The following is a 17,842-nucleotide window of genomic DNA, read 5'->3' on the forward strand; positions in this document are numbered from 1 at the left end:
ATTTTTAAAGAGAAAAATCAAGATTTTAACGTTCTGAGCTCAATTGAAGGTATTATAATTTTTAAAAAGAGAGGCTTTCTGTTGAAAGAACAAAAATTGTATTAATAATTCGCATTTTCAAGCATAGACACAATGGAAGAACATCATTTTTCAAAAACGTTTTAAAATTTTTATTTGAACCCTCAAACATCTTTTATTGGAACTTGAAACGAATGATGAACTGGACAGAATACTGAACTGAATACTGAAATTTTATTTTATTTCCTTTTATTTATGCTTTTATTAGTTCATTCTTTCATCCAGTCTCTTTGTCTTTCCGTCCTTCCACCCTAGTGAAAAAATACCAATGATTTTTAAAATAGGCACCATAGGTTATCAATGGTTAACCAATGGTTATGTAACTATTGGTTTCTTGAAACTACATATTGGTATTTTTTCACATGCGTGTCTTTCTGTCTTTCCATCTGTCTGTCTTTTTGTTTGTCTTTTTGTCTCTTCATCTATTTGCCTTTTCGTCTCTTCTAGTCTTTTTGTGTTTTCCTCTTTTTGTCTCTTCTAGTATTTTCATATTTTCCTCTGTCTCTTTCATGTAGAATGGTAAATAGTCCAAGTGAAGCGAGGGCAAAATCTCTGGAAAATTTACAATTCCAAGAAAAGTAGGACTTCACAAAGAAATATTTTTTTAATGTCAACATTCCTCAAATTTATTAAAAATAGTTTTTTGAAATTCCAGGGCTTGTACATTCTTTTCCGAAAAAAGTGACTTCAGTAACCTAAAACGCTCAAAAAAGTAACCATAAAAGTGACAAAACATGGGCAATATATTTTTAATGCAAAAAAAATTAATCGAAAAAAAACAGAACTTTTCGTTTTTAATTAAAATCTAAAAATGAAACTCGATAGAAACTTGTTTAAATTCATAAAAAAACAGGACACTTTGGCAATTCCTTTTTCCAATTTTTGCTGAAAAAGTTGAATTACAAAATATTTGGAAACTTTTTGATTGAAAAAAGGCGATTTTTTTTTTGGTAATTTTAAGCCAAAAATTGAGAATTTTCGCGATTGGCAATGAATACGAGACTTTGGACAATTATAGCAAAAGAAAAGGTTACTTTTTAAAAACTATTTTAGGACAAAAAACAAGACATTAGAACTATTATTGGAAAAGAGTGGGAGTTTTCGGATGCAATAAACAACACAATAATTCTTAGCATCTTTTTCGCAACAAAAAAAAAAGAAAAGAAAATTCTAGACAATTTAGGTTAAAAGCGAGACTTTCTGCTCTTTTTGACAGAAAATGAGACTTCCACAATAATTTTGGTAAAAGGCAGGGCTTCTTAATCGTTTTTGTCAAAAAAGTGAAACATTTTAGTGCTAATGAGGGAGATTTATTAATGATACTCATAACTCATAAGTTGATAAAATGCAAGACTTCAACAATTTTTGCAAAAAACAAGACTTTCTAGGAATTTGGAAATTTACGACAAAATCGACCAGCGAAAAAATTGCCTGAGCAAAGCGAAGGTGAATTTTTTCATTATGAGAAATGGAAAAATCTGTTTGAAGTAACCTATCACAAAATTTCTTGACTTTTGAGTAAAAAATTCTGTAAATTTTCAAAATTCCCTGACTTTTCCAGGTTTTCCAGGCTTGTGGACACCCTGCTGGTTACGTTCATCCACAACCGACGAAGATGAATACAACTGGCTCATGGAAGTGATAATTTTGACCAAAAAAATGACACCTTTTTCAGCAATTTTGAAGAAAAAAAAAAATTATGGGTATCTAATTGTGGGAGGACGTGTTAAGTTGACAAAAATAGAGACTTTTTGACAAATCTGGTAAAAAAAACACAGGACCTTTTAGGCAATTTTGGCAAAAGCAATAAGATTTTTATTTTTTGTAATTTCGGAAAAATAACGAGTAATTTTTTAGATGGCCAAGGCAAAAATCAATAGTTTTTGAAGTTGTTGGTAAAAAAAACAGGACTTTCTTAGAAATTTTGACATAAAACGAGGATTTCAGATAATTTTTAACACAAAACGAGACCTTTTTGGAGAATTTTGAAAAAAGTACTCTCTAAATTTAAAAAATGACACCTTTTTCAGCAATTTTGAAGAAAAAAAAAATTATGGGTATCTAATTGTGGGAGGACGTGTTAAGTTGACAAAAATAGAGACTTTTTGACAAATCTGGTAAAAAAAACACAGGACCTTTTAGGCAATTTTGGCAAAAGCAATAAGATTTTTATTTTTTGTAATTTCGGAAAAATAACGAGTAATTTTTTAGATGGCCAAGGCAAAAATCAATAGTTTTTGAAGTTGTTGGTAAAAAAACAGGACTTTCTTAGAAATTTTGACATAAAACGAGGATTTCAGATAATTTTTAACACAAAACGAGACCTTTTTGGAGAATTTTGAAAAAAGTACTCTCTAAATTTGAAACAGTCAATTTTCACTGCTTAGCAGTCACGACATTTTGCCTTTTTAAAAGTAGTAGTTTTTTTACTGCAAAATAGTGAAAAATTACTGAATTGGTCAGTAAAAAATCATTCTGACTGGCCAATTCAGTAGATTTTCTACTGTTTTACAGTAAAAAACTACTGCTTTTAAAAAGGCAAAATGTCGTGACTGCTAAGCAGTGAAAATTGACTGTTTCAAATTTAGAGAGTAGATACGTTTTTATCAAGTGTATACCTATACTTATTTTTAGAAGAAAAAAACAGATCTTTTCAACAATTTTGGTAAAAATTAGGTAGGTATAGAATTTCTTGAAAATGTCGATTAAAACGATGATTTCTAACAATTTTAGCAGAAAACTGAACTTCCGAACAGTTTAGACCGAAAATGGACCTTTTTGAAAATGTCGGTTCAATAAAACATGACTTTCATTTGACAAAACAAGACTTAGAAAAAATCAATAAGTACTTTTTGGATGTTTTGCTAAGTAAACAGCAATCTTCCACCAATGATTTTGTCAATAAATTAAATTTTTAACAATTCTCGTAAAAATAGGACTTTCTAAAAGTTTTAACGAAAATGCAGGACATTTCTCGCATTTTTGCAAAAAACAATAAACGTGACTTTCATACGCAAATTTTGACAACACCAAAAATAACTAAGGAAGGGATTCTTCGTTTGAAAAAAAAGGGCTTCCACATAGAATGAAATTTTTTGTTACACTACCAAAAAGCGGATAAATAAATATGGACAAAAGTAAGGTATCGATTTAGAATCTGTTTAGAGCCGGAACCGAAATACGATAACTTAACGTTTAAGTAACTATAACGGTTTGATTATAATATGATTATAGGTATTTCGAAATTCGTTCGGATTATTTTGAAATTTAGATAAACACCAATTATTTTCTTTACATCCCTTCGAAAGCAATTAACTTCGGTTTGGAGTCGAAATACGATAACTTAACGTTTAATTACAACGATTCGATGATCACATACCTACTAAGTACATATTTCGAAAATCGTTCGGATTATTTGAAACTTTTAGATACACACCGTACTTACATCCGTTTGGAAGCAATCAACTTCAGTTTTTCATTCAGCAGATCCGAGTATACGATTCTAATATACATTTTTTGAAACTTTCCACGTCGATAGTAATTTACTTATGACAATTGGTTTCTCGAATCCTGACTGGAAATATGAATCCATTTTACATTACATGGATAGTACTTTTCGCCCCCTATTGCTTTAGTCAAGTGAGTACATATTTCTATACGTTGACCCAAATTCATAAATTTTTCCTTCCGTTTGGAAAATATTTTGAGTTGCATGGTTTCCATCAAAATCAATCTGGAAGCGAAACGGAGCGTCCCACAAAAAATTTGTAAAGAATTAAATTTTCAATCGCTAAGATGTCGTTAGTTTTTTTCTAGGATGCATAGATTTTGAGTTTTTCTCAAAAAACTGAAATTTCAAAACCGCAAAAATGCAAAAATGTCAAAATCATTTTTATTTTATTTTTTAGATGTAACACTATATTACTCCAAAGGTGCGATATAATAGTAACTTGAAGATGTCAAAGTCAAATGAAAGTTTACTCAATTGCCTTTTCAGCCACCTACAGGTTTGCACGAGTATCAATAAAGTTGGATTATTTTTTTCAGAGTGAACCATCAAAATTAGCTTTAAATAAAGATCCTGAAAATTTTCCTCCATTCCACACGTATCTAAAAACTCACGAAATGAAATATACCTGGATTATTCATCAATTCAGCCTGCACGAGACATTCAACACTAGTGAGATTTTATCGCCCATGTTACACGCGCCTACAGCCGATAGATGCGAGTGGTACATTAGAATTATTCCTAATCACATTGCGGAAGGAAATGAAACTATTTGTCTATGGGTACATCTATCCAACAACAGTATGGTTAGAGAGGCGGTAGCAATGACCAACATATCGATAATAAATGATAAAAAAGAAGTTTTACATTTTAGAAATAATATAATGCCAAGAAAGTTCATAGCCGGAGCATCTAGGGGTTGTTGGGGGTGGCCAGACTTTTGCAACAAAGATGATTTTTTCAGAAATCATTTACTCCAAAACGACACATTAACGCTGTCAGTCGACATAAAACGGTTATCTGAACAATCATACGAGGTTGTTCAAAGTAATACGAGTGCTTCTTCGACCCATGCTCCAAGTACACCCGAGACCACCATCACCAAAGCCAGTCCTTCAGAAAACTTGGAATCGATGCTGGAAAATCCGGAATTCGCTGACGTCGTATTTATCACAAATGGTGGCCACTACCCAGCTCATAAGAGTATTTTAGCCGCACGCAGCCCCGTTTTCGCTGCCATGTTTCGACGCAAAGATACAAAGAATGGAAAAAATAAGAAAATTCGAATAAACGTCAGCAAAAACATGGACGGAGAAGTACTACACGCTATGCTGAAATACATTTACACCGGAAAATACGAAAATTTCGAGAAACTAGCGGAAAAACTCTTCGTAGCAGCAGCGAAGTATGGTTTGGAAGGACTGCAAAAAATCTGCGAAGAATCGCTTTGTGAGACTTTGTCAGTTAAGAATGCAGCAAAGCTGTTGGTATTTGCCGAAGAACATCAGGCCGATAAATTGAAATCCAAAGCTAAAGAAGTAATAGCAAACAGTCAGCTCGGCAGTTGAATACAACCAGCTATAGCAACTTGGAAATCATGAACAATATTGAAATGCCCGTTTTCAAAAAGCTAATGCAAAGACATTTGAATATTTTGCATTTGTTCAATTTTTTTTCTTGTATGGAAATGTATCAATTTAATTTCAATCATTATAATGGCTCTTAATCAACTTTTGGATGTGCTGATTATTTTTGTAAAATTCAAATACATTGAACCCATACGAATAAAGTAACAATTTCAAATCAAACATGTCGTGTGATTATCCGAACCCCCAATTTACAAAATTTAATTCAATCATTTCACACAATTGTCTCAATTGCTACTTCACTTTCCGTATTATAATCTCTGTTTGCCGTTGTTTCATTCAAATCCGAAGTTCAAAACCGTTTTACTCTACTTCAAAGAGAGCAACTATAGTGAAAACGACACCACTTGCCACTAAACCCTCTCAAATAACAGTTTTGAAAAGTTTAATCTGAAAAAAAAGCAAAACAGAAGCAAAAATCGTTGAAAATGGACTACGCCAGCTATAAATTTTCAAAAATTCGCCAAATATCGAAAAATCAATTTGGGTGTGGTGAAATTTTGGTTACAGTGGGTTCAGATCCAGCTCTTTCAGAGGATTTCGGTCCCATTTAAATCGAAGTTGAACATTTCTTCACCTAAGTAATTCGACACCCAATACCACTATTACTATAAACATAATCTTTCTGCGAACTTTGAATTTATGCTCGAAGATCCGGAATTTGCAGATGTCAACCACCCAGCTCCCAAGAATATGTTTGGCCGCACAGCAAAATTACCTGTTTGGCAATTTTGGTATGAGATTGCATGATTTTTGGCAATTTTGAAAAAAAAAAAAGAGAATTCCTTCTTTTTTCGGCAATTCTAGCAACAAAAAAAAAAAAAAAAAAAAAAAAAAATAGGACATTTTAGGCAATTTTGCCAAAAACAGGTCTTTTAGAAAACCAACCTAGTGTCCAAAACGTAAATTTTACAGGAAGGGCATTTGAAGTTTTGAGTCTATGTATCAGGCGATCTAAAATTTGTAGGTCCATGAAACTTGCACCACTTTTGGCCCTCATGAGTGCCAACATAACCCGATATTTTTTTTCAAAATCATCGCATTCAAGGTTGCCAAGTCCAATAATCGAAATTTCCCAAAATCGATTGTTTCGATTTTTTTGAATTTTTCACCAAAAATGTTGCAAAAACTACCCGAGTATGAATTATTAATGAAGAATAAGTTATTATTATTAAATTTATCACGTATTATAACAAATTTGTTCAAGGTGAAAAGAGTTGATTTTTCCAGCTCAAGCCTTACTCAAATTCCAAAATATGGCACAAATCCTCCAAATGTGGGCCGATTGTTGCAAAAATTTGTATTTCGACTCCCCGGAACATACCTTTCAAGAAAATCAAAAAAAAAATGTTTTTCAACTTTTACTGTAGTTGCTCTATTTTTTGACCTCAGATTTAGGGTCAAGAGAATCGTTCGCGAACGTTTCAACCCACACAGTCAGATTCAGCACCTTAAGTACTACTAATATCCACCATAAAAAAGATATCGATTTTTTGGACACTAGGCTGGTTTTTTTTCTCGTGACAGATCACATATTCCTAACAAAAAAACAGACTTTTCTTAGAAACGTTGGCAAAAAAGTGGTAATTCCAGACGTTTTCAACAAAAAACAGGATCTTTTAGGGAATGTTTTCAGGTAAGTAGGTGTTCCTAAAAAAAAAAAACATTTCGTAACCATTTGGGCCAAAATTAGGACTTCTTAAAAATTTTGAATCAAATGTTTTTAGCAGAAAACTGAACTTTCAAACAGTTTTGACAAAAAAATGTAGGTAAATTTTTGACCATTTTCATGTGAATTTTAAAAACCCGAAAAAAATTACGAACCGTAATAATCTCTGAAATTGTTTACTTGTGATACGAGGGTCACCCGGAAAGTAAGGTTCCCACCTCTGGCGTTTGCGTAAAAATGAACGAAAATGAAATATTGAAAAATCGTTGGATTCTCTGAACTTTCTAGATTATTTTGATATGATCACCTTTAAGATTTAAGCCATTTTCACATTTGAAAATCAGCTTCGCAATGATCGTCCTTGATAAATTTCCGTCCAACTTCTTAAAGATCGATTGAAGTCGTTTTTTCAGCATCATTCTGGCCACTTTGCCATTTCTCGCCAGAAAATTCGTTTTTCAGATGAGAAATAAAGCGTACCTGTACCTGATCACCTGGTGCAAGATCGGAGCGGTGCTGGGTGATGGAGCACGACTGACAGTTCGAATTTGTCGATCAAAGCTTTGGCGATGTCATTAGAGGTTTGATCAACAAATTCAAAGTCACCGGAGCTTTGATCGATGAATTCGAACTGTCAGTCGTACTCCATCAACTCCCACCACTCCAATCTTGCACTAGATGATCAGGTACACATTATTTCTCATCTGAAGAACGAATTTTCCGGCGAAAAATACCAAGGCAACGAGAATGATGCTGAAAAACGAGTTCACTCAATATTCAAGCAATTGACGGAAATTTATCGAAGACGATCATCGCGAAGCTGATTTTCAAACGTAAAAAGGGCTTAAATTTTAAAGGTGATTATATAAAAATAATCTAGAAAGTTCAGAGAATCTAATGATTTTTCAATATTTCATTTTCGTTCATTTTTACGCAAACGCCAGGGGTGGGAACCTTACTTTCCGGGTGACCCTCGTAAAATGGACTTTGAAATACTATATCTGATTTTAGATGAATAAAACAATAATTTTTCGGATCAATGATTTCTTCCAACGTTCCAAGTATTCGAAACACTCTCGCTACACTTTATTCAATCATCCATGTATCCGTAAAGGGCGTAGTTTGAGAACCAAAAAATAAAAATGTCTTGCCATTTTCATATTTTTACTATTATTCCCTGTTTGCCATTAGCCAACTTCTAAAATTAAAAATTCAGTACAATTTTTATCTCAATAAAAATATGCAACTAAAAAACGAATTTTTATGAGAAAATAAAACTTCCAAACGGAATGAATTTTTTTGTGACTTCAAACACTAAAAATCAGATCAATCAATGGACAGATGTACCTATCAAGTAAGATTTTGTTCAAGGCTTTAGTCAAAATACAACAAATTAACGCTTATCTAATAGCAACGATTCGATGATACATAATATTTTGAAATTCATTAGGATCATTTGAAACTCTAATGAAAATTTAACTTCCTTACATCTGTTTGGAAGCAATAACGTTCAATTTTTCATTCTGCAGATGCATGTGTGAGATTGTACTAATACTCACATCAATAGGTACGTATTTTTTTAAACTTTCCACATCGATAGTAATTTATTTGTGACAAGAGGTTTCTGGTTTCTCTTTATTGGACTGTTGAATCGAACATGAATCCATTTTACATTGCTTGGATAGTACTTTTCGTCCCCTATTGCATTAGTCAAGTGAGTATTTACTACATAATTCATTAACTTTAGATCCCACCAGGCACCAATAAACAATTTGCCAATATCTAACTGTGAGTTAACTTAATTTAGGTACCAATAAAGTTTAAATCGAGGCTTTTGATTTTCGAAACATTGTATACCTATTAATTTTCAGGGTGAACCGTTGAAACTCGTCTTAAATAAAGATCCTGAAAATTCTACTCCAAGCCACGTGTACCTGCAAACTCACGAAGTTAAACATACCTTGATTATTCATGAATTCAGTCTGCACGAGACATTCAACATTAGTGAGATTTCATTGCCCATGTTACACCCACCTACAACCGATAGATACGAATGGTACATTAAAATATTTCCAAATTACATTGATGCAGGAATTAAATGCATTTCTGTACGGGTATATCTATCCAACGACAGTGCGGTCAGAGAGGCGATTGCAATGACCAATATTTCAATTATAAATGACAAAAAGGAAGTTTTACATTATAGAAATTATAAAATGTCAAGAAAGTTCATAGCCGGAGTACCTGAGAAAAGTTGGGGCTGGGAAAATTTTTGCAACAGAGATGATTTCTTCAGAAATCATTTACTCCAGAACGACACATTAACGCTATCAATCAACATAAAATGGCCATGTGAGCAATCCTACGAGGTTGTTCAAAATAATACTTCTTCGACCAATCCTACACCCGAGACCACCATCACCAAAGCCAATCCCTCAGAAAATTTTGAATGGATGCTGGAAAATCCGGAATTCGCGGACGTCGTATTTATCACAAATGGTAGCAACTACCCAGCTCATAAGAGTATTTTAGCAGCACGTAGTCCTGTTTTCGCTGCCATGTTCCGACGCAAAGATACAAAAAATGGAAAACTCAAGAAAATTCAAATAACCGTCAATAATATGGACGAAGAAGTACTACGCGCTATGCTAAGATACATTTACACCGGGAAATGTGAAAATTTCGAGAAACTAGCCGACAAACTATTCGTAGCAGCAGCGAAGTATGGGTTGAAAGGACTGCAAAAAATTTGCGAAGAAACGCTTTGTGAGACTTTGTCGGTTAAAAATGCAGCAAGGCTGTTGGTATTTGCAGAAGAACATCACGCCGATAAATTGAAGTCCAGAGTTAAAGAAGTCCTAGCGAATGGTCTGCGCGCTCGCCAGTTGAAAACAGCCAGCTAAGAGCTTGGAAATCATGAACGATTTCGTGAAAAGCTCGCTTTCACAATGCCATAGCCAATGGAAAGATATAAACTTGAATTTTTTGCATTTTTTAGCTCAATTTTTTTTCTTCAATAAAAATGTATCAATAAATTCCCATCATTATAATAGCTCTTAATCAACTTTTCGGTGTGCTAAATTATTTTTGTACCTTTCAAATAAATCGAACCTATATACGAATAAAGTAACATTTTCAGATCAAACAGGTCGTCTGATCTTTCGAAACACCATTTTACAAAATTCATTCAATCGTTTCACACAGTTGTCTTTTGCTATTTCATTCTAATCTCTGCTTGCCACTGCTTCTTCCAAATCCGAAGTTCAACACACCGTTTTAAATTTCTTTACTACATACAAACACTATTTTCCGCTAGACCTTAAATAACAGTTTTGAAAAGTTTAATTTAAAAAAAAAAAAAAAGCAAAAATTGAAACAAAAATTGTCAAAAATGGGCTGGGTCAGTTTAAAATTTTTCAAAAATTCGCCAAAAATCGAAAAATCAATTCGGGCGGCTGAAATTTCAGACCCTGTACTTTCTAAAAATTGCGGTCCCATTTAAATCAAAGTTGCACATCTCGTAAGGTTCCTTTGAGAGTACGTACAAACTGAAATACGTACGTATTTTCAAGGATGAATCGCCATAAAAAATTCCCAACCAGCAGAAAACTCACAAAATAATAATTTCAGCAGGACTTTGCTACATTTATACAAGGAAAAGGCATCCTAATCACTTAAAATTTCCGGGAAAAACAAAACCATGCCCAAAGAAAACGCAAAAATACCCCATCTTCCAAAATTTCAACGGCTCAAGTTCAACATCAGTAACATTATGCTTAAAAACCTTCCAACAAATACCTTAACGAGCTTCAAAACACTTTTCAACTCTTGCCTTCGAATTAGTTACTTTCCTCACACCTGGAAAATTGCCAAAGTAATTGTGCTATCCAAAAAAAGAATCTGCTTCTTCGTCTCCTAATGATTATAGACCTAACTTATCAGTCTTCTCTCTTCTCCATCCAAAATCCTTGAAAAAATCATTCGTAAACATCTTTTGGACTTTCTGAAAAAGGAACAGATTTTGCCATCTTTTCAGTAAGGTTTTTGTAATAAAATGAACACAGTTCATCAATTGCATCGAATGGTACAACTTATTAACAACGGCTATGAAAAGAAGCAATTCACAACTGCAGCTTTTATAGACATCAAAAAGGCCTTCGACTCTGTATGGCATTGCGGTGTAATTCACAAATTAGTTACAATCGAAACACCCACCTTTCTACGTAAAATCATTTCTTCTTTCCTTCAAAATAAGAAATTTTATTTTTCAAATCGACGATGAACGCTCTTCGCTTCGAGGAATCAGCCAAGGTGTACCACAAGGTGCTGTGTATTGAGCCCAACATTGTTCATCTTATACTACTATGATATTCCTAAACCAGCTGATAATGAAACAGCAATGTTTGCTGATGATACGTGTACACTCAGCCAAAATAATGATCTTCTAATTGCTTGTAATCAACTTCAAGCTGGTATCGATGAATTGGAACCATGGTTTGAACGCTGGAAACTTCAGCTAAATCCTCTTAAAAGTGAAACAAAAATCTTCACACTTCGCAAAATCTCACCAACTCCAGAAATCTTAATCAATAACACTGTGGTATCATGGATTACATCAAGAGTTAAATATCTAGGCGTACACTTAGACCAGAAACTATCTCTCAAAAACTATATTGTTCTCAAATCACGTGATGCCTATAGTTGCCTACCTCAAACGATGTAAACTTTACCCCTTACTGAATCATCGTTCCAGATTCAGATTGTTTACATCTTGTAGTCTACTTCTTTACAAAAGTCTCATCTGTAGCTCATTCACATATGCAGCGCCCATATGGATAACAGCTTCAAAAACTAACAAACAACAAAAGCTACAAATTATACCTACAAAACAAAGTTCTGTGAATCATTACAAACGGACCATGGTTCCTCCGAAACAATCAGTTACATAATGAACTGCAAATAGAATCAATCGACGCCTTCTCTGAAAGACTTACTGAAAAATACCTATTCATGCTGGAATTGCTTGATGAATTCGAATATGTTATTGTTCAGTTTAAATAAAGTCACGAAAAGCAGAGTCTTGTTCATTATTTAATACGTAAAACGAATTCATCATATTATAAAAGTACAAAACGAGATGATAAAGGCATGGTGAATTAAAACAATGTTACCACACACACCAATAGAGCTTAAATCTAGTTAAATTTCGATGGCAGTGTTGCTCATTTCCAACACTCCCTTACAACACAACAATCGAAAGTTCAGGAACACGTAATTCTAAAAAATAAAATCAAAAATAGCACCTAGTAATAAACACTAGAACAACATCACAAAGTGAACAAAATTTGGATAGACAAACACATGTCAAAAAACACTTAATTCTAAAAAGAGTAGATAATATGTTTAAAATACGAAGATGAAAGAACAAGAAATTGACAATTTTAACAAACACATGTTTTCTTTTCTTCCTTTTACCTTACAATTTTTTTAAGGTTGATACTTTCAAGTTCTGTCTTTTGTAAGTTCGTTGTTATTTGCCTGATAGCTAAATTTAACTGGAAACGCCATTCTGAATAATTCTGGGTACCTTGTAGTTGTTTGGAGATGCCATTCCATTTGAGATGCTGTTCAAGGTTGATCAAGATTGAGTTCTGATTCTGGTTGTGTGAGTCCATAGTGACAAAGTTCGGAGATTGAGGCCTGGTTGTTCTGTTTGAGTGCGAGATCCAATGATTGAGTTCTAGTTCTTGTTCAAAGTCCAAGGAGTGCGAGGCCAAATATGCCGAGTGTGAGGCCATAGATGCCGAGTTCAAAGAGTGCGAGGCCATAGATGCCGAGGCCAAAAATGCCAGTAGTACAAAGTACATTAGTTGAAAAAAACCATAGTACGAGTTCGATTTCTGTTCGCGCACAGTTAGGCAAGGGACTGGGCCCATAACCTGTTATTGTTCAGTTTAAATAAAGTCACGAAAAGCAGAGTCTTGTTCATTATTTAATACGTAAAACGAATTCATCATATTATAAAAGTACAAAACGAGATGATAAAGGCATGGTGAATTAAAACAATGTTACCACACACACCAATAGAGCTTAAATCTATGTAGTTAAATTTCGATGGCAGTGTTGCTCATTTCCAACAGAATACCTACTCAGCAAAAATCTTATGAATCGTCTTAAAACACATAAAAATCCTCAAGATCTTTTTTGATGCAATAAAATAATAATTCTTTCAAATCGTTATATGTATTCGTAGGTTTTTATAAAATCTTTTTCCTACCCTCTTAAGTACCTATCGTGTTATTATTGTAAGTATATGAGTAAAAATTGATCACTTAGTGTATAGTGTTTAGACGCTGAGCCGAATAAATACATATTTCTTCTTCTTCTTCATTTTTTGAGCTTTGAGAATTTTCAAAAATCAAGATTTAAATGAGCTGAAAAGAAGCGATGAATCTGATGAAGTGATAAATGATAAGATGTGATCTGACCCTCGAATCCTCTATCTTTCCTCATATTCATTATTTTTTAGATTAGCAGACAGATATAACGTATAGTAATAGTATTTATTATTCGAGTAAATGTTCCGTTGAGCCAGAACCAAAATACGGAAATTGACGCTCAATTACTCCGATTTGATAATATGCATTTCAAAATCTCATTCAGATCGTTGCAGAGTTAATTTTCCTGACACGTGCTCGGAACAAAATTTAATTTTTCAGTTTACAGATTACGTTTGATCATGATTCTAATATCTGATATTTTCGGATTCTCAACGCGATAGACTTGAATTATTAATCACTTTTTCTTGTTTTTATACCCTCTCCCCCAAATATCGATTACTTCAGGAACCTTTGGCAGTTTTTTTGATGTTCCAAACAACGGAAAATGTCATTACAGAACGAATGAGTTGAAATCACGAGAATTTCAAATATTCCGATGCAGAAATGTTTTTTGAGCATTGCTAAAAAAAATCATCAACGTGATATTCGGTGTTGATTTTTTGAATAATAAAAAAATGACATTATAAAAACTATCGAAATGGGTTAAAATTTTGAAAAAATTTCAAATAATTATTACGATCATTTTTTTTTAGAATATTTGATACTTACTGTAATTTTAAACTTGAAATTGAGTTACGATTTTAAGAATTTTTGAAAAACTGTCAGGGGCTTTCATCAAGTTGACAAAACAAGACTTTTTAGATACCATAAGATCTAACCACTTTGTCAATAAATGGGATTTTCTCACAATTCTGTCAAAGATGTGATAAAAATAGGACTTTCTGAAAATGTTGGCGAAAACACATGACTTTTCTTGCATTTTTAGTGAAAAACATGTCTTTTTTTTTGACGAATTTTGATAAAACCAAAAACAACTAAAGAAGGAATTTTTTGTAACAAAAAAAAAAAAAAAAAATTCAAATAATATAATGAATAAATGGGCTGACGTATCGTTCGATAACTTGACGTTTAATTACAAAGATTCGCTGATACGTACATTATTTCGAAATTAGTTCGGATCATTTTGAAACTTATTTCAATACCCTCTATTTTTCGAAACTTTCCACATCGAAAGAGATTCATTTGTGACAAGTGGTTCCTGCTGACTGGGCTATTGAAGCAAACATGAATCAATTTTACATGACATTTATAGTACTTTTCGCCCCCCATTGCATTTGTCAAGTGAGTATTTCAGATTTCCATACATTTACCTACTTGAATTCAAAAAATGTTTCTTTCGCTGAGGATTTTCAAATGAAATTCAAAAGTTTACTCAATTTTGTATTTTTCCCCCCTTCCAGAGAGAACCATTACAACTAGCCTATTTTACTCCAAAACAGACGTACCTGCAACCTCACGAAATACAACATACCTGGATTATTCGTCAATTTAGTCTGCACGAGAAATACAACACTAGTGAGATTTTATCCCCTATGTTACACGCGCCTACAACCGATGAATACGAATGGTACCTTCAAATATTACCAAATTACATCGACGAAGGAACTAAAACCGTGTCTCTACGGGTATATTTATCCAAAAACAGTACGGTTAGAGAGGCGACTGCGATGACCAATGTTTCGATTATAGATGATAAAAAACAAGTTCTACATTCTAAAAACTTCAAGACACCGAAAGAGTGCATAGCCGGAGCACGTCAGGCTTGGGGCTGGCTGGACTTTTGCATCAGAGATTATTTTTTCAGAACTCATTTACTCCGAAACGACACGTTAACACTGTCAATCAACATAAAATGGTCGTCTGAACATTCGCACGAGGTTGTTCAAACTAATCCTGTACTCGAGACAACTATCATCAAATGCAATCACTCAGAAAACTATGCATCGATGCTGGGAAATCCGGAATTCGCGGATGTTGTATTTATCACAAATGGTGGCAACTATCCAGCTCATAAGAGTATTTTAGCCGCACAAAGTCCTGTTTTCGCTGCCATGTTTCGACAAAAAGATACAAAAAATGGGAAAAATAAGAAAATTCGAATAAACGTCAGCAAAAACATTGACGAAGAAGTACTACACGCTATGCTAAGATATATTTACACCGGGAAATGTGACAATTTCGAGAAACTAGCCGACAAACTATTCCTAGCAGCAGCAAAATATGGTTTGGACGGATTGCGGAAAATTTGCGAAAAAACGCTTTGTAAGACTTTGTCAATTAAGAATGCAGCAAAGCTGTTGGTATTTGCCGAAGAACATCACGCCAATCTATTGAAATCCAAAGCAGAAGAATTCATAGCAAACAATCGACTAAAGAGTTGAACACACCCATCACAGGCTAGGAAATTTTCAACAATTTCATGAAATGCTCGTTTAAACATTGCAAATGGTGCCATCGGCAGTGTTAATGCGAATATAAATTTTTTCATGGTATCGAACCCAATTTTTTTTTGAAAAAAATCACTACTTTTTTCACTACCTGTCTTCAATCAAATTTTTAGAGAGCTCTCCACTCGACCCTCCCCAATCTCCTTACACACAAAAAAATTCAACAAGATGAAATTTTTCACAGGGAAATTTTCAAAAAAAAAATTGAAATTGGAAGAAAACTATTGTATTCAAAGTATTTTTCAATTTCAATCGATTTTTTCAATAATTTGAAGGTTTTGTTGCGCGTTTAAATTTTTTCATTTTTTTTAAACTACCTTTTTGACTAAATTCACTCATTTTTCACTACTTTTACCACCTTTTAGATATAGCCCAGTCAAATAGCAGAAAAAATTAGGTGAACCCAAACATTATTGTGATCAAAGGTTTTTTTGGTGAATATTGTTTAGGGTGGTATGCTGAACAACATACCAAAAGCCCCCCCCCCCAACAGTGGATCAAAGCCACCCAAAATCAGTTTTTCGTCAAAAACTCCTGGAATATTGAATTTCGAGTAAGATGAGCTCAGTGATCATTTAATCTCCTCTCCAATACCTATCAAATGAGCTATCGACCAACTCCCTAACCTCCAGGGGGGATGGTGCTACGACCCCCCCCCCCGTGACGTGATTTTAATAATAATTTTACATTTTATGACTTGGGACTTGTACAACCTGTTCTAATTGATAAAATGAAGTCACACTTGGGGAATGGGATTCTTTTGAGAGCTAGAATTGACCTCTGGAGTGGGGAGGGTCAAAGTTGAAAATTACAGAAATGCCATTTTTTTTTTTGAAGGGGCATAACATGACTCCAAATGGATGAAAAGAGTCCAAAATGAAACCATCGGATAGTATTCTCATTGTGATCAACATATCCAAATTTCAGCTTCCTAGGTCATCCACACTCCTTTTAAGATGGAAAAACCCGAAAATATGGGCAAAATAAGGAGATTTTTTACCTTGATTCCACTTTAAACGCGGTGGGAATGACCTAGGAAGCTAAAATTTGGTTATGTTGATCACAATGGAGGGTAATGCTCGATGGTATGATTTTGAACCTTTTTCATCCATTTGGGATCATGCTATGTCCCTCCAAAAAAATGACCTTTCTGTAATTTTCAACTTTGACCCTACCCACCCCAGAGGTCAACTCTAGCTCCCAAAAGAATCTCATTCCTCAAGTTTGACTTCATTTTATCAATTAGAACCGGTTACAAGTCCCAAGTTATAAAATGTAAAATTGAGAGGGGTTTTGCGATAAGGGCCCTTGTGGTGATATTTCGATTTTTTCAGGAGAGAGAAAACATCGAATTGCTTCGATTTTTTCGATTTTTTTTTTTTTGATTTTCGGGTGCAGTGTTGTCTTGCGCATAGGTTGGATGGGAAATTTTGACGAAATTCGTTCATCATCGCCTGATATCCGTGATTTAGAAAAGGGACCTTGTGGTGAACAGCCGAATTTACACAACGTTACAGACTACCCCGCAAAAAAATACCGAGAAATTCGGATTCGCCATGAAATTTTACGTAGGTAACAACAATAAAATAATATGTTCAAGTAATTTTTAAAACGAGAAGTTGATGAGATAGGCGAAATCTGATTGCACCATTCGATTTCTCGTGAAAAAGTAAGTCGGAATCGCCAATAAAAAAAAAAAAACACCATCGAATCACCACAAGGACCCATATCGCAAAACGCCTCTCAATTATTAAAATCACGTCACTTTGAGGGGTCGTTGACCCAAGTCTGATTTTTCAAAAATTCACTAAAAATCAAAATCGTTTGTGAACTCAAAAATTTGATCTACTGTTTCCAAATTCCTACTCGGAAAATCAGATCACTTTAATTCAAACCTGATGGGACAATAATTATTTCAGCTAATTTTCAAATTCCGTGATTGAAAAAAATTTTTTTTTTTGATTCGCCATTGAAAATAAAAGGTCACAGGTGTAGAAGTGACTTATGTAACTTTTTCTCATAAGGATTATAAAAATAGGTACTTACTTATTCTCATACGCGAGTTCATATTCTATCGCATTCTAGAAAGGAAA

At 33.8% G+C, this 17,842-nt stretch overlaps 3 protein-coding genes and 1 long non-coding RNA gene across 4 annotated transcripts in view; 3 read left to right on the forward strand and 1 right to left on the reverse strand.

The window, feature by feature from the left end:
• Positions 1 to 17,842, reverse strand: part of LOC135849375 (uncharacterized) — a 498,164-nt gene that overhangs the window by 375,777 nt on the left and 104,545 nt on the right. The window lies entirely within an intron of this gene.
• Positions 3,441 to 5,388, forward strand: LOC135847474 (speckle-type POZ protein-like). The gene is made up of 2 exons (XM_065367009.1): positions 3,441 to 3,717; positions 4,126 to 5,388. The coding sequence occupies exons 1-2, from the start codon at positions 3,661 to 3,663 to the stop codon at positions 5,152 to 5,154; spliced, it is 1,086 nt and encodes a 361-aa protein (XP_065223081.1). The 5' UTR covers positions 3,441 to 3,660; the 3' UTR covers positions 5,155 to 5,388.
• Positions 8,386 to 9,966, forward strand: LOC135848467 (speckle-type POZ protein-like). The gene is made up of 2 exons (XM_065368378.1): positions 8,386 to 8,615; positions 8,773 to 9,966. The coding sequence occupies exons 1-2, from the start codon at positions 8,559 to 8,561 to the stop codon at positions 9,802 to 9,804; spliced, it is 1,089 nt and encodes a 362-aa protein (XP_065224450.1). The 5' UTR covers positions 8,386 to 8,558; the 3' UTR covers positions 9,805 to 9,966.
• Positions 14,440 to 15,793, forward strand: LOC135847536 (speckle-type POZ protein-like). The gene is made up of 2 exons (XM_065367098.1): positions 14,440 to 14,583; positions 14,703 to 15,793. Exons 1-2 carry the CDS (start codon positions 14,527 to 14,529, stop codon positions 15,681 to 15,683), a joined length of 1,038 nt encoding a protein of 345 aa, XP_065223170.1. The 5' UTR covers positions 14,440 to 14,526; the 3' UTR covers positions 15,684 to 15,793.

This window comes from Planococcus citri, chromosome 5 (assembly GCF_950023065.1).
Source record: "Planococcus citri chromosome 5, ihPlaCitr1.1, whole genome shotgun sequence".
Classification (NCBI taxonomy): Eukaryota; Metazoa; Arthropoda; class Insecta; order Hemiptera; family Pseudococcidae; genus Planococcus; species Planococcus citri.

Excerpts from the sequence above, each read along its gene's own strand:
- LOC135847536 (XM_065367098.1), top strand. The coding sequence starts at position 14,527 with ATGAATCAATTTTACATGACATTTATAGTACTTTTCGCCCCCCATTGC. Across the intron at positions 14,584-14,702 it reads CCCCCCATTGCATTTGTCAA|AGAGAACCATTACAACTAGC; the intron begins GTGAGTATTTCA and ends CCCCCCTTCCAG.
- LOC135848467 (XM_065368378.1), top strand. The coding sequence starts at position 8,559 with ATGAATCCATTTTACATTGCTTGGATAGTACTTTTCGTCCCCTATTGC. Across the intron at positions 8,616-8,772 it reads TCCCCTATTGCATTAGTCAA|GGTGAACCGTTGAAACTCGT; the intron begins GTGAGTATTTAC and ends ATTAATTTTCAG.
- LOC135847474 (XM_065367009.1), top strand. The coding sequence starts at position 3,661 with ATGAATCCATTTTACATTACATGGATAGTACTTTTCGCCCCCTATTGC. Across the intron at positions 3,718-4,125 it reads CCCCCTATTGCTTTAGTCAA|AGTGAACCATCAAAATTAGC; the intron begins GTGAGTACATAT and ends TATTTTTTTCAG.